At 49.4% G+C, this 13,939-nt stretch overlaps 1 protein-coding gene across 1 annotated transcript in view; it reads right to left on the bottom strand.

The window, feature by feature from the left end:
* Positions 1–3,300: 3,300 nt before the first annotated feature.
* Snx27 (sorting nexin 27) overlaps positions 3,301–13,939 on the bottom strand; it is a 69,478-nt gene continuing 58,839 nt past the window's right edge. Inside the window, exons 9-12 of the mRNA XM_004667155.3 lie at positions 9,941–10,090; positions 9,080–9,208; positions 7,632–7,691; positions 3,301–7,526 (exon numbers count right to left, since the gene is read on the bottom strand). Coding sequence (XP_004667212.2) covers positions 7,518–7,526; positions 7,632–7,691; positions 9,080–9,208; positions 9,941–10,090 — 348 coding nt within the window. The 3' untranslated portion in view covers positions 3,301–7,517. The remainder of the gene's footprint in view (positions 7,527–7,631; positions 7,692–9,079; positions 9,209–9,940; positions 10,091–13,939) is intronic.

The raw sequence follows: 13,939 nt of genomic DNA, 5'->3' as shown, positions 1-13,939 counted from the left end.
AAGGGGGGGGGCTGGAGAGATGGCTTAGCGGTTAAGTGCTTGCCTGTGAAGCCTAAGGACCCCGGTTCGAGGCTCGGTTCCCCAGGTCCCACGTTAGCCAGATGCACAAGGGGGAGCACGCGTCTGGAGTTCGTTTGCAGAGGCTGGAAGCCCTGGCGCGCCCATTCTCTCTCTCTCCCTCTATCTGTCTTTCTCTCTGTGTCTGTCGCTCTCAAATAAATAAAAATTTAAAAAAAAAAAAAAGGCTGGAGAAATGGCTTAGCAGTTAAGGCACTTGCCTGAAAAGTCTAAGGACCCAGGTTTGATTCCCCAGTACCCATATAAGCCATATGCACACTGTGGTGCATTTGTCTGGAGTTTGTTTGCAGTGATGAGAGGTCCTGGCATGCCCCTTCTCTCTCTCTGTCAATAAATGTATATGTAAAGGTACAGTTGCTGGGTGTGGTGGTGCACGTTCTTAATCCCAGAATTTGGGAGACAGAGGTAGGAGGATTGCTGAGAGGCCACCCTGAGATTACATAGTGAATTCCAGGTCAGCCTGGGTTAGTGCAAGACCCTACCTCAAAAAAATAACAAAACAAGACTGAAAAAAAAAAAAAGGCACAGCTACGGGGCTCAGTTGTTAAAGGTGCCTCCTTGCAAAGCCTGGCAGCCTGTGTTCAATTCCCTAGAACCTGCATAAAGCCAGATGCACCAAGTGCCACATTCAGCTAGAGTTCACTTGCAGTAGCAAGGGGCTTTGGTGTGCCCGTTTTCTCTCTGGACTTGCAAAAAAATAATATTTTTTAAGGGCTTGGAGAGATGGCACAGCAGTTAAGGCACTTGCTTGCAAAGCCTGAAGACCAGGGTTCAACTCCCCAGTACCCACATAGAGCCAGGTACCCGAAGTGGCACATTTCTTTAATCCCAGCACTCCGGAGGCAGAGGTAGGAGGACAACTGTGAGTTCAAAGCCAGCCTGGGAATACGGTGAGTTCCAGGTCAGCCTGGGCTAGTGTAGAGGTTTGCTTTTGAGCTACCTCAGCTTTAAAACAGTTTGTAGGTCAGAGCAGAAAGATGAAAGGTGTGTTTTAGACCAACAGCATCTGCCAGGGTGACATCCTGTCACAGGTTCTCTCCTGGGTTTGGAGGGTGCGAAGTGTGAAGAATGGCTGGGCATGGTGACACACACCTTTGATCCCAGCACTCAGGAGGCAGAGGTAAGGAGGACTGCTGTGAGTTCGAGGCCAGCCTGGGATACAGTGAGAACATACCTTGAAACAAACAAAAAAACAAGCATGGATGTCTCCTCCCAGCTGGTGTCCTCCCCAGAGCTCAGGCAAATTATGTTTCTTCATAATCAAGCTATGATCCTTAGCAGGTGGCAGATTGCAGAAAGAAGGAAAAGAACTTTCTGAGGCAGAAGAGTTTAGTTGGCATGCTATCAGCAGAGATGGGCAGGGGTGCATGTCACTTATATAGACAAAACAGGATGGTATTCTCAGCGAGGAAGACAGGTCGTAAGAGCATGGCAAAAGGGAAAAAGAGTCCCTAATGTTTTCTTTGTGTTTCTCACCCATTAAAACAAAATATTTATTTATTTGAGAGGAAGAGGCAGAGAAATAAGAGAGAATGGGCACATGGGGGCCTCCAGCGACTGCCACTACGCCTGGCTGGTTTCTAATGTTTAAAATATATATTAGTGGGGTGTGGTGGCTTTCTGTTCTGCAAACAAGCACCTTAAATCACCAAACCATCTCCCCAGCCCAGTTCCTAGGATTTTATTTATTTGGTTTTTCAAGGGAGGGCCTCATTCTAGCTCAGGCTGACCTGGAATTCATTATGTAGTCTCAGGGTGGTGGCCTCATGGTGATCCTCCTACCTCTGCCTCTTGAGTGCTGGGATTAAAGGCGTGCGCCACCATGTCCAGCCCCCCTCCCCCCGGCCCTTTTTTTGAGGCTAGATGAATGAGACCAGGCATAATGCTTCTCCCAAAATGCCAGAGTGTCAAACTAGTGCGGGGAGATGGCTCAGTGGGTAAAGTGCATGCTGCATAAGCATGAGGGTTTGAGTTCTGATCCCCAGAGCCCATGTGGAAGCTGGGCCCTGTGGTGAGTGTCTGTAATTCTGGATTGCCTGTGGTAAGAAGGGAGGCCGAGGCAGGAGCATCTCCTAGAAGTCCGAGGGCCAGCTTTGCCATGAACGAGAGACTCTGCCTCAAACAAGGTGGAAGGGCAGGACTCAAGCTCAATGCTGTCCTCTGACCTGCACGTGTCCGGTAGCATGTATGCGCCTGTAGCTACACACATGAACATGTGTGCACACACACATAAACACACACGTCAAACTGGTTGGTCCTTAATCTTACAGTCAATTAAGGAATAAACATGACGGGGGCGGGGGAGGTGGTGGTGATGGAGAGAGACTTTAGCAATTAAGGTGCTTCCCTGCGAAGCCTAAGGACCCAGGCTTGATTTCCCAGGACCCATGTAAGCCAGATACACAAGGTGGCACATGTGTATGGAGCTTGTTTGCAGTGGCTGGAGGCCCGGGCGCGCCCATTCTCTCTGTATCTGCCTCTCTCAACGTAAGTAAAAAAAAAACAAAAACATTGCTGGTATGGTGTCCCAGCACTCAGGTAGGAGGATCACTGAGTTCAAGGCCACCCTGAGACTACAAAGTGAATTTCAGGTTGGCCTGGGCAAGAGTTAAGACCCTTCCTCAAGAAAAACGAAAAAATAAATTTAAAAAAGATGGGTTATGTAATAAGGAACAAAGATTTATAAACCAACACAAGTGCTGACCCCTCAAAATGCTGAGCTTTTTGGAGCAGATCCAGCTCACGGACGCGCGGAGAGCAGGCCGGGCAGCCGAGCTGCCTCTGTGATCGCAGGGCTGCAGGACCACAGCCTGTCTCAGGTGTGCTGCCTGCGTATTTCCCGAGTTACCTGGAGAATGAAGGTGTAGCCATGCATCCACGGGGCTGGGGTGCAGCGAGGGACACACTAAGATCTCTTCCAAAGCTCTGCTAGTCATTTCTGTCCTTGGCTAGAGAAAGAGTGCTGTGACTAGTGGCAAGGTTTGGTGCAGTGGGAGCTCAAGCACCTCGGAGCATTGAGAAGAGGAAGGTTGTCACAGGGCCAGGGGGGAGGGTCCACGGGGGGGGGGGGCTGCCTCTTCTTGGCCTGCCCTTCCCGCCTCTGCCCCACTCAGCAGACGCTCCTTCTCATTTTCAGAGTGACCGCTCTAACTGTAATCTCAAAGGGCCCCTTCGCTTCTTCCCCCACAACCCAAAGGATTTGTACTCTAGGAAGCCAAGGAGTTGTTTCATCAATAAATCGATTTATTTGAAAGAATATGTTACAATTAATTACACTAAGTGACATTAGCAAACAATTTTAGAGTGGTTAGCTCTACAACAAGGAATGAAAGGAACGCTGTTAGCCATTATGTGTCTGTGTATTTCCTCTTCACATTTCTTAAATCACAAATAAAAAATACAAGATACTGCAGTGAAAATACAATTAAGAGTTTCTCTCAAATAAATTAAAAGTGTGCATGGCCTGGGAAAACCTGAAACCCAGCTCACTGGCTTAAAAGCGAGCCTGAAACCAAACTGTGTCTGAGTTAGCCGTAGGCCCAGCGCTCCCAGCCCACCTCACTCCTGTCTTCAGCTCTGTCGTTCCTCCCGAGACTTAAGCTTTCTACTCCCTCAGCTGCTGCGCAAGAGCTAATGCTGTCCCAGCAGGAGAGGCCGTAGGACTCCCTCGAATCGAGTCTGGACCAAGAGGAAGGCAGCAGGTGGAACTGGAAGCTGGGCCCTAAAGCAGCACTCCCTGGGTCCACCCTGTCTGCACTCTCTTGTCTCTTAGCATTTGGCCACACCACCCTTCCAGCAGAAGGAAGCGAAGGTGATCCAGAAAGCTGGCAAAGGAACGGCTTGTGCCGAGGCCACCCCACCACTGGGCATGAGGAGAGGAGGGCGGGCGGGCACACCGCTCTTCCAGGCCTGCAGGCTTCAGATCAAGCATATGCAGGTCCCTTTAAGAAAGCTGTCTTCTAGGAGCTAGGCCTGAAAGTTGGCAGATTCTGAGATGAGCGAGAGAAGGGTCACCTCATCAATGGCCTATTTTGCTGCTCCAAGCATTAGGTTTGGAGCTCCAAGACGGGACAATTCAAAGCTCCTGGGCAGGTAACTAGAGGAAGAAACTAAATGGGCCAGACATGAGTAAGGCTGCTGGACTATTTCTTTCATTCCTCCCCAAGCGCTCTGTGCAGGCCTAGGAGCTGTCCTGAGCACTCAGGTACCTGTAGCAGTGCAGAGTTTGGCCCAAGGCAAGGGGAGGGCAAAGAGCAGGGAACAGGATAAAGCACTGAGAGGCCAGGCTCCAAGAGAAGGCGCAGCCCCAGGGAGACCTCCTACAGGGTGGGTTCCTCAGGACCCTGACACTTCCTGTTCCATTCAAAAGCTCTGAGCTAGTGCCCAAGAACAGAACCCAGTGTGGAGGCGACAGTGGGAGATCAGGAAGACCCTGCAGGGTGAGGGAGAAGCTTCCCAGAGACAAACAACACTGGGTGAAACTGGACTGGGTGAATGTCTCCCTCGCAGAAGCCAGGACTAAGGAATGTCCGGGATTAGAGAGAGGCAGTGCAGGCAGAAGGGGAAGGAAGAGAGATACATCTAACACTGTTTCATGCAAAGAAAGGCTTGATCCCGTGGACCTCACAGCCACAGCCTGCTGTGGGCCAAAGAGGAGGGGGGCGCTATCCCTTGGGGTCTCCCTCCTCTCCCATCCCCTTGCTGCAGCTGGCTGCTCTGTCAGCACAGGCCGCTCCCACACAGACGATGCCAACAGGCCAGCCACCACTCAGGCTCACTCTCTGGGCTGCCTGTTGTGCACCCCCGACTTGTCCATCCCTTCCCATTCGGAGAGAACAGGGCAGGCTACTGTTGTACCACAGCACCAAAGGCCTGCTGAGCACCCCGGAGTGGGAAGTCAACACAGCTCTTCTCTCCCAGGGCCTCGGACTTTCATTCAGTTTACTGAAGCCAACAGCTAGATGGGCCACAGCCTTCAAGACAGGGATCACCTCTGCAGCTTCGACCCTAAGCGGCACACTGCACTCCATGGGCCTGGAGGTAGGCAGGACAAGGTGTCCTGTGTGACTCCACACCTCCCTGGTGTGACAGAAAAGTGGCCTCACAATCTACAAGGCCAAGGGGTGAGGGAGACTTCCCACTGCTACAGCACTGCTCAGCGACGCTGACTGCCTCCACCTCTGACTGCCTCCTTGCGGGACAGGGCCAAGGATGCTGTTTAGAAGTCTCTGGAGCCTTCTTCTTGGAAGGTGAAGTAAGAGGGAGCTTCAGGATGTGTCTCAGTTGCACCTGAGCCTGACCTAGAGCTGCAGAGCTCAGGGCCTGAGGACGGTGCCCTCCCTGTCAGCCCTGGCCCGCTCCTCGGATTTAGTTCGGAGGTTTCCAAAGGTCTAACTACAGTCAGACGAGGAACTATGAGTTCCAGAGCCTCTCCTTCAGTGTCACACTACACTCCTCCCTCGGCCTCGGCTGGCATGGGCAGGCCAACAGTTTGGCTGGCAGAGATCACAGACCCATTCTGTTTCCCTGAGCCTTGACTCTCTCAAACACAGCTGTTTAAAGAAGCCACAGAGAATGTAAGTCACGGGTGGTTCTGGTCGGAATGGAGGAGGTAAAACCCCTTTACATACAGGGCATTGCTTCCTTCCTTTCCCTCTGTAGTCCAACCTTTGTGCCTGAAATACCAACTTTTCTCCTGGTCCCTAAGCTACCTGTGCCTCCACAGAAGAGCCAGGAGACGGGGAGCGACTGCTGTGGGGCTGCGGGCCCCGTGGCCTCCTGAGCTGAGGTCAGGAGAAGGAAGCGCGCGAGGGACCGGGGGACAGGCGGGTGACGCAGAGCAGACCAGACAAGCCAGAGAGGGAGAGCAGGGCCAGGAAAACCACCACGAAATCAAGACAGCACTCCTAGAGCTGTGTGGTCTTGAAACAGGCCTCCGCAGCACCCTCCTGGAGATAAAGACACTGTACACTCCTTGCTCCTCAGACTCCATGGCAAACCAGGAGCCATAAACTGTACTCGATACAAAAAAGGGGGAAAAAAACCCAAGCAGGTTGTAAACTTTTCGAGTCCTTCATGAGGAGAGGTATTTTCCCTGTAATTTTTTTTTTTTCCTTTTTAAGTTTGTTTCAAAATAAAGAGAGCAAGAGAGAGGTCATGGAGACTAGTGAAAGGTGTGTAAAAACACAAGCTAAAAAAGGTACTGCCATCAATATGAAATTTAAAAAGAAATATATATGTATATACGTGCAGCTAATTTGTGTATATATAATTTTTACATACATACATACATATATATGTCTGAACAGTGCAAATGGATGAAATTCATAGTTCCAGTTTTAAAAATATAGTACAAGGAGTCTCGTCTGTTGGTATGAGGCCCAGTGAGAGGACGAAGATACCTTTGGTGAGCTGTGGGCTTACTCCTGCCTCGCCTCAGTGACCTCTGCGCTAACCAGCGTGCTGCCCCACCAGCTCAGTGCCAGAGACATGAACTCCACAGGGAGGTAATTTTTAGCTTAGGGCTTTCGAACATAGCGACTTTTTTCCTTTTTCTCTTCTTTTGTGTTAATGGTTACTCTGTCTGACATGGGAGATGAAAGGGAAGAAGGGATGAGGGCAAGGAGAAGGGAAACAGAGAAGGAAAGGCTAGGTGGCTACCTCCCTCTGCTGTGACCTCGTCATTTGGAAAATGTTCTGAAAGGAAAAAAAGGCAAAGAGTTACCGAGGAGACACATCTCCTCTGCCCTGCAGACAGCCCTCCAACAGAGCTGGATGACTGGACCTCCCTGTGTGGCTGGTCCTGTCCTCTGAGATGACATTCTCCCTAGAGTCACAGCCTTTCAGAGCTGGGAAGACCCTGGACATTCATTATCTGGCTCTGTCTTCCTGCTTTATATAAGAGAAAACTCAGATCTAAGGAGGTTGAGTTACCCAAAATTGCAGGAAAAAGCTAGGAGAAAGCCTAGATATAATTCCTAGAGCCCCGATGTTCTTTCTACTATAGTAAAAACATAGATGTTCATATTACTGACTGTATCTCTCAGCTCTCTGATTTTATTTGAGAATAAGAAGCTAAGCTTTCGAGTCTTCTAAGTTCTGCTCTGGCACTGACACCTACAGACAGCAGCTGCAAAAAAAATTTCCCCACATAGACATTCCTGGTTAGTCTAAAAGACTATCATGACTCATCCAGTCAGACGGCTAAAACTGAGGACAGATGCCCTCCTGGGTCAGGAGTAACATGGAGGGTGATGTGATAAAAACAAAAACACCAGACAGAAGCGGTCCGTGAAGTCATGAGAGACGGGAGCCTGGAGCCAATGTCCGCCCTCTAGACAAAGGAAGAAGCAGGGCTCTTCTGCACAGCCTATTCACCATCCAGGAGCCAGCTTCACTGGGCGGATGTTCTGGCTCACAGGGGATAATCAGTCTCTTAACTAATACTCCTAGAAAGACAGAAATGGAGGTAAGAGTCCCAGGCATTTGGCTACAGGCCTGTAAATTTTAAATAAACAAAAAAGATAAAGAATTTAAACATTCTTTTGAATTACCTCTTTTCTCCACTTGAGTTCGCAGAACACCCTCTCAAAGCACTCGTGCATATAATTGAACTGAAAGAAAAAGGGCGACACTTACTGACAGTTCAAGACCACGTCCTTGAACTCCTGCTGCCCCCTCCTTCTCCCAAACCCTCCAGTCTAGCGGAAACCCAGCAAGTAGCAGATGACAGACCCAGCACGCGATTGTTCTCTAGCGCCGTCTAGTGGCAATGGTGAGTCACACAGTATATGAAGTTAACAATTTAGGATAACATGCCAAAGTGGTCCTTGCTTTTATGGTCCATGAAGAAACAAAAGCTGTGGTCAGGGGTTATATTAAAATAACAAGGAGGAAAGCCAGGCGTGGTGGCCGCACGCCTTTAATCCCAGCACTTGGGAGGCAGAGGTAGGAGGATTGCCGTGAGTTCAAGGCCACCCTGAGACTCCGTAGTGAATTCCAGGTCAGCCTGGGCTAGAGTGAGACCCTGCCTGGGGAGAGCGGGGACTGGGAAGGGAGGAAAAAAAGCATTTGGATTTCTAGGATGGTGAATTTTTGTTTTTGTTTTTTAACTGCAATAAAATTATATGTATATATTTAAAAAGTAAGATGGAGGGCTAGAGAGATTGCTAAGTAGTTCAGGCGCTTGACTGCAAAGCCCAATGACCGGGTTCACTTCCCCAGCACCCGTGTGGAGCAGACACATGGAGTGGCACATACATTTGGAGAGTTGGCTGCAGCAGCTGGCGGCCCTGGGGTGCCCACTGTATTTCTCTGTCTCTTTCTCTCTGCTTGCAAATAAATAAAAATACAGAGCCAGACATGGTGATGCACGTCTGGGAGACAGAGGTAGGAGGAGGAGGATGGCTGTGAGTCTGAGGCCATACTGAGACTACATTGTGAATTCCGGGTCAGCCTGGGCTAGAGCAAGACCCTACCTCAAAAATATAAAATAAAAAAAAAAATTTTAAAAACTAACATAGAAAAAGGGCTGAAGAGATGTCTCAGTGGATAAGGCGCTTGCCTGCAAAGCCTAATGGCTGGGGTTCGATTCTACAGTACCCACATAAAGCACAAAGTGGCTGTGTTTGCAATGGCTGGAGGCCCTGGCATGCCCTTTCTCTCTGTCTCCCTTCACTCTCTCTGCTTGTAAATAAGCAAATAAACAAATAAAAATAATTTTAAGGGCTGGAGAGATGGCTTAGCAGTTAAGGTACTTAGTTGCCTGCAAAGGCTAACAACCTAGGTTCGATTCCCCAGGATCCATGTAAGCCAGATGCACACGGTGGTACATGAGTCTGGAGTTTGTCTGCAGTGGCTGGAGGCCCTGACGTGCCCGCTTTTTTTTCTCTCTCTACTCTCCCTCACAAATAAGTAAATAGGAGCCCAAGTCTCTGCCACCTTTCCCTGTAGCCCTCCACTGGCGACTGCTGAAGCTGCAGCCCCTGCTGGCTCTACTCACATACGGCGTGAAGATCTTAACCCATCGGGGCTTCTTCTCGCCTCGCGTGTACTCAAAGCAGAAGGCCATTCCTTCTTCATCCGTGTCCCACCGCTGCATTTCATCCCATTCAAATGCTATTACCTGGTTCTAAACAATCAAGAACAACAGAGCAAGGTCTGTAGTGAGTAGAATGCAGGGGTGCTAGGAAAGTGTTCTGAGCCTGCAGCAGAAGGAAAATGAACAAAGAAATGCATACTGTTTCAGAGAAAGGACTATGACAAGAGAAGTTATTGGAGGAGTATTTGTGAACAAAGGATTGGTGTGGCTCTGGTGATGATTTATTCCAATCAAAACTCTTTTCCCCTGCGCCTGGGTCTCACTCTAGCTCAAGCTGACCTGGAATTCACTATATAGTCTCAGGGTGGCCTCGAACTCTCGCCACCACGCCTAGCCACACCTGCATTTTCTTTTGTTTTTACTTTATTTTTACTTATTTGAGAGAGAGAGAGAGACAGACAGACAGACAGACAAGACAATGGGCACACCAGCCACTGCAAATGAACTCCAGACGCATGTACCCCCTTTTGCATCTGGCTTATGTGGGTTCTGGTGAATCAAACTGAGGTCTTTTGGCTTTGTAACCAAATGCCTTAACCACTAAGCCATCTCTCCAGCCCCAACACACCTGCATTTTTATATGAATTCTGGGCACCAAACTCACATCCTTGCTTGTGAGGCAAGCACTTTACTGACTGAGCTATCTCCTCAGCACCTCAGAACAGTTTTGACGTCATCTGTCCCACAAGGAAGATCTAACACAGTAAGTGTCAAGGTGTCCACCCCTAGTGCTTCCCGCCCAGCCCCGCGCTCAGCTCCTACCTCCAGCTGCCCTTCTTCAGTGCAAGCGTGCAGTTTGAAGTGCGCGACGCTGATGGCCGTGATAACGTGCCCCTTCCTCCTGGAGTCGCACGCACAGTGGGGGAAGATGATCTCATTGTAGCCCTCGCAAGTCCTTAGCATATTGAGGTACTACCAAAAAATAAATTAATAAAGGACAACAACGTCACTAAGCTGAAGCACAGTGAAGAGCTGTCAGAATGAACACAGTATTCTCACCCAACTACTACAAGACTTGGCCTCTCATCTCTTGAGCCTGCCCAAATTGAGACAGGCCTCCCTTACGCCATTTCCAGCTTCAGCCATCATAGTTCCAACCCCTTTTCTCTGCTTAAAGATGGTACAGAAACAAAAGACCGACAGGATACTGTAATCAAGACCAGCAGGGCTAGACAGGACCCAACAATGACATTATCTATTTTCACTTAAGAATGAGAATCTAATCTATATAATTAGGGAAGGAGGCTCAGGCTTGGTGGTGCATTCCTTTAATCCCAGCAATTGGGAAGCTGAAGTAGGAGGATCACTGTGAATTCAAGGACAGCCTGAATCTAATTCCAGGTCGGCCAGGGCTAGAGCAAGAGGCTCTACCTTGAAAAACAAAACAAGGCAAAAAAGTAAATAAGGAGTTCATGTGCACCCTATCCCTTCTCCAATCAAAAGCTACAATGGGGACTGGAGATGGCTCACTGCTTAAGGCACTTGCCTACAAAGCCTAACAACCTGGGTTCCATTCCCCAGGAACCAAGGAAAGCCAGATGCTCAAAGTGGCACATGCATCTGGAGTTCATCTGCAGCAGCTAGAAGTCCCAGCACGCCCATTCCCTTTCTGCTTGTAAATAAATTAATAAATAAATATATAACTTTAAAATATTTTTATTTATTTATTTATTTGATAGAGAAAGAGGGAGAGAGAGGAAGAGAGATAATGAGTGCGCCAGGGCTTCCAGCCACTGCAAATGAACTCCAGATGCATGTGCTACCTTGTGTATCTGGCTAACATGGGTCCTGGGGAATAGAACCTGGGTCCTTTGGCTTTGCAGGCAAACGCCTTAACTGCTAAGCCATCCCTCCAGCCCTATATAATTTTTTTTAAAGGGCTGACCAGGTGTGGTGATGCACACCTTTAATACTTGCACTCAGGAGGCAGAGGTAAGAGAATCACTGTGAGTTCAAGGTTACCCTGAAACTACATAGTGAATTCCAGGTCAGCCTGGGCTACAATGAAACCCTACCTTGAAAAACCAAAACAAGCCAGGCGTGGTGGCACATGCCTTTAATCCCAGCACTCAGGAGGCAGAGGTAGGAGGACTGCTGTGAGTTCAAGGCCATCCGGAGACTCCATAGTGAATTTCCTAGTCAGCCTGGGCTTGAGCGAGACCCTACCTTGAAAAAACAAACAAACAAAAAATAAATAAAAAATAAAAACCAAAACAAACAAACAAACAAACAAAAAGGACTGGAGAGATGGCTTAGCAGTTAAGGCACTTGCCTGCAAAGCCAAAGGATCCGGGTTCAATTCCCCAGTACCTACATAAGCCAGATGCACAAAGTGACACATGCATCTGGGGGCCCTGCTGTGTCCATTTTAAAAAGAAAAAAAAGTTACAATGGGCTGGAGAGATGGCTTAGTGATAAAGGTACTTGCCTGCAAAGCCTGAAAACCCAGGTTCGACTCCCCAGGACCCATGTAAGTCTAAATGCACAAGGTGCATCTGCTGTTCGTTTGCAATGGCTACAGGCCCTGGTGCATCCACCCATTCACTCTTTTTCTTTCTACTTGTAAGTAAATAAAATACATTTTATTAATTTATTTAAGACAGAGAAAGGAAGAGAATGGGCGCGCCAGAGCCTCCAGCCGCTGCAAGCGAACTCCAGACGCGTGTGCCACCTTGTGCATCTGGCTTATGTGGGTCTTAAGGAATCAAACCTGGGTCCTTTGGCTTTGCAGGCAAGTGCTGTAACCGCTAAACCATCTCTGCAGCTCAAATCAATTTTAAAAAGGCCAGTGGGGCCCGTTCCTTGCAGCTGCTGCCACTTGCTGCCCTCAGCCAGTGGTCTGGTACCACGCTGGGTCAGTGGGATCAGGTCATGGGTGGCTGGATGTCTCTCTAGCTTCGGCAACGGCAGAATCACTTTATGGGGCTGGCCTGCAGCATCCTGGTATCCCGAGAACCTTTCCATCACTGCTTCAAGGACACAAGGTTTGAAATTTCTGTGAATTGATTTGTGAGAAGTTGGAAATAATTTCTCTCTTAGCTTCCCACAGGCACAGTGAGAAACACAAATAACTTTAATAAGCAAGAGTGTGCCCCACATTCTCATTGAAGGTTTTACTGCCTTTCTTTTTTTACTGACCTTTCTTTTTTTTTAAATTTTATTTATTTATTTGAGAGCGACAGACACAGAGAGAAAGACATAGAGGGAGAGAGAGAGAATGGGCACGCCAGGGCTTCCAGCCTCTGCAAACGAACTCCAGACGCGTGCGCTCCCTTGTGCATCTGGCTAACTTGGGACCTGGGGAACCGAACCTCAAACCGTGGTTCTTAGGCTTCACAGGCAAGCGCTTAACCGCTAAGCCATCTCTCCAGCCCACCTTTCTTTTTTTTTAATGTTTTATTTATTTGTGTGTGAGAGAGGGAGGGACAGGCAGAGAGAATGGGCACACAAGGGCCTCCAGCCACCGTAAACGAACTCCAGACACGTGAGCCACCTTGTACATCTGGCTGAGTGGGTCCTGGAGAATCGAACCTGGGTCCTTTGGCTTTTTAAGCAAATGCCTTAACTGCCAAGCCATCCCTCCAGCCCCCAGATGACTTTTGTTGTTGTTTTATCAAGGTAGGGTCTCACACTAGCCCAGGCTAACCTGGAACTCACTCTGTAGTCTCAGAGTGGCCTTGAACTCAAGGCAATCCTCCTACCTCTACCTCTGAGTACGGGGACGAAAGGGGTACCCGCCGTGCCTGGCAGATGATGACTTATTTGTTTATTTGAAAAAGAGGTGGTGGGGAGGGGGAGACAAAGAATGGTGCACCAGGGCCTCTACCCACTGCAAACAAATTTAGATGCATGTGCCACCTTGGGTATCTGGCTTATGTGGGTTCTGGGGAATCAAACCTGGGTCCTTTGGCTTTACAGGCAAGAGCCTTAACCACTAAGTCATCTCTCCAGCCCCAGAAGATGACTTCTGATCATGAAATTGAGCACCCAAAGGCAAGGTTGGTTTTGCGGACTGCCACCAACGATTCCACAGCAGTCTGTTGCCTACACATTAAATCTGGCGCCGCACTCCAAACCAGCCAACTATGTATTGATGTCACTGGGGCCAGCTTCCAGGTCGGGAGTGGTCGCACCCACCCCGAGGCCTGCACGCAGGCAGTGTCTGGTGCGTGCTGAGGGTGCTGAGACAGGCTTCCACATGGACCTGCTTGAAGCTGGCTTTCCTGGGTCTGAGCATCTGAAGAGACTACCAGTGTGATCCACCCACAGCTGGGTGGCACTTCCTATCAGGCCAGATGGCAGAGTGGGCATCATAGCTGATGAGCTGGCATCTGACACAGTGCTGCCTGAGCTTCCATGCTCGCCGTCAGGACCACTGCTAAAGAGCCGTGCTGGGCAGCTGTGGTGGCACACGCCTTTCATCCCAGCATTTGGGAGGCAGAGAGGTAAGAGGATGGCTGTGAATTCAAGGTCACCCTGAGACGACATAGTGAATTCCAGGTCAGCCTGGTCCAGAATGAAACCCTACCTTGAAAAGAAGGAAGGACGGACGGAAGAAAGAAAACTGTGCTCAAGGAGGAGCAGACTGGCTCTGAGCAGCCTCTCTGCCTTACGTGAGGAGCACTCGGCTCACCTAACCGCATCCTTCCTGAGCACCCTGGGCGCGCAGTGCTCCAACCCCGAGGAGGCGTCGTGCCCAGCCAGCGCGTGGCCTGTGGGTGGACAGCTGAGCCTAACCTGCCTGGACCGCATGTGTGTCAG

This window comes from Jaculus jaculus, chromosome 19, assembly GCF_020740685.1.
Source record: "Jaculus jaculus isolate mJacJac1 chromosome 19, mJacJac1.mat.Y.cur, whole genome shotgun sequence".
Taxonomy (NCBI): domain Eukaryota; kingdom Metazoa; phylum Chordata; class Mammalia; order Rodentia; family Dipodidae; genus Jaculus; species Jaculus jaculus.
This window is presented reverse-complemented; position numbering and strand designations above follow the sequence as displayed.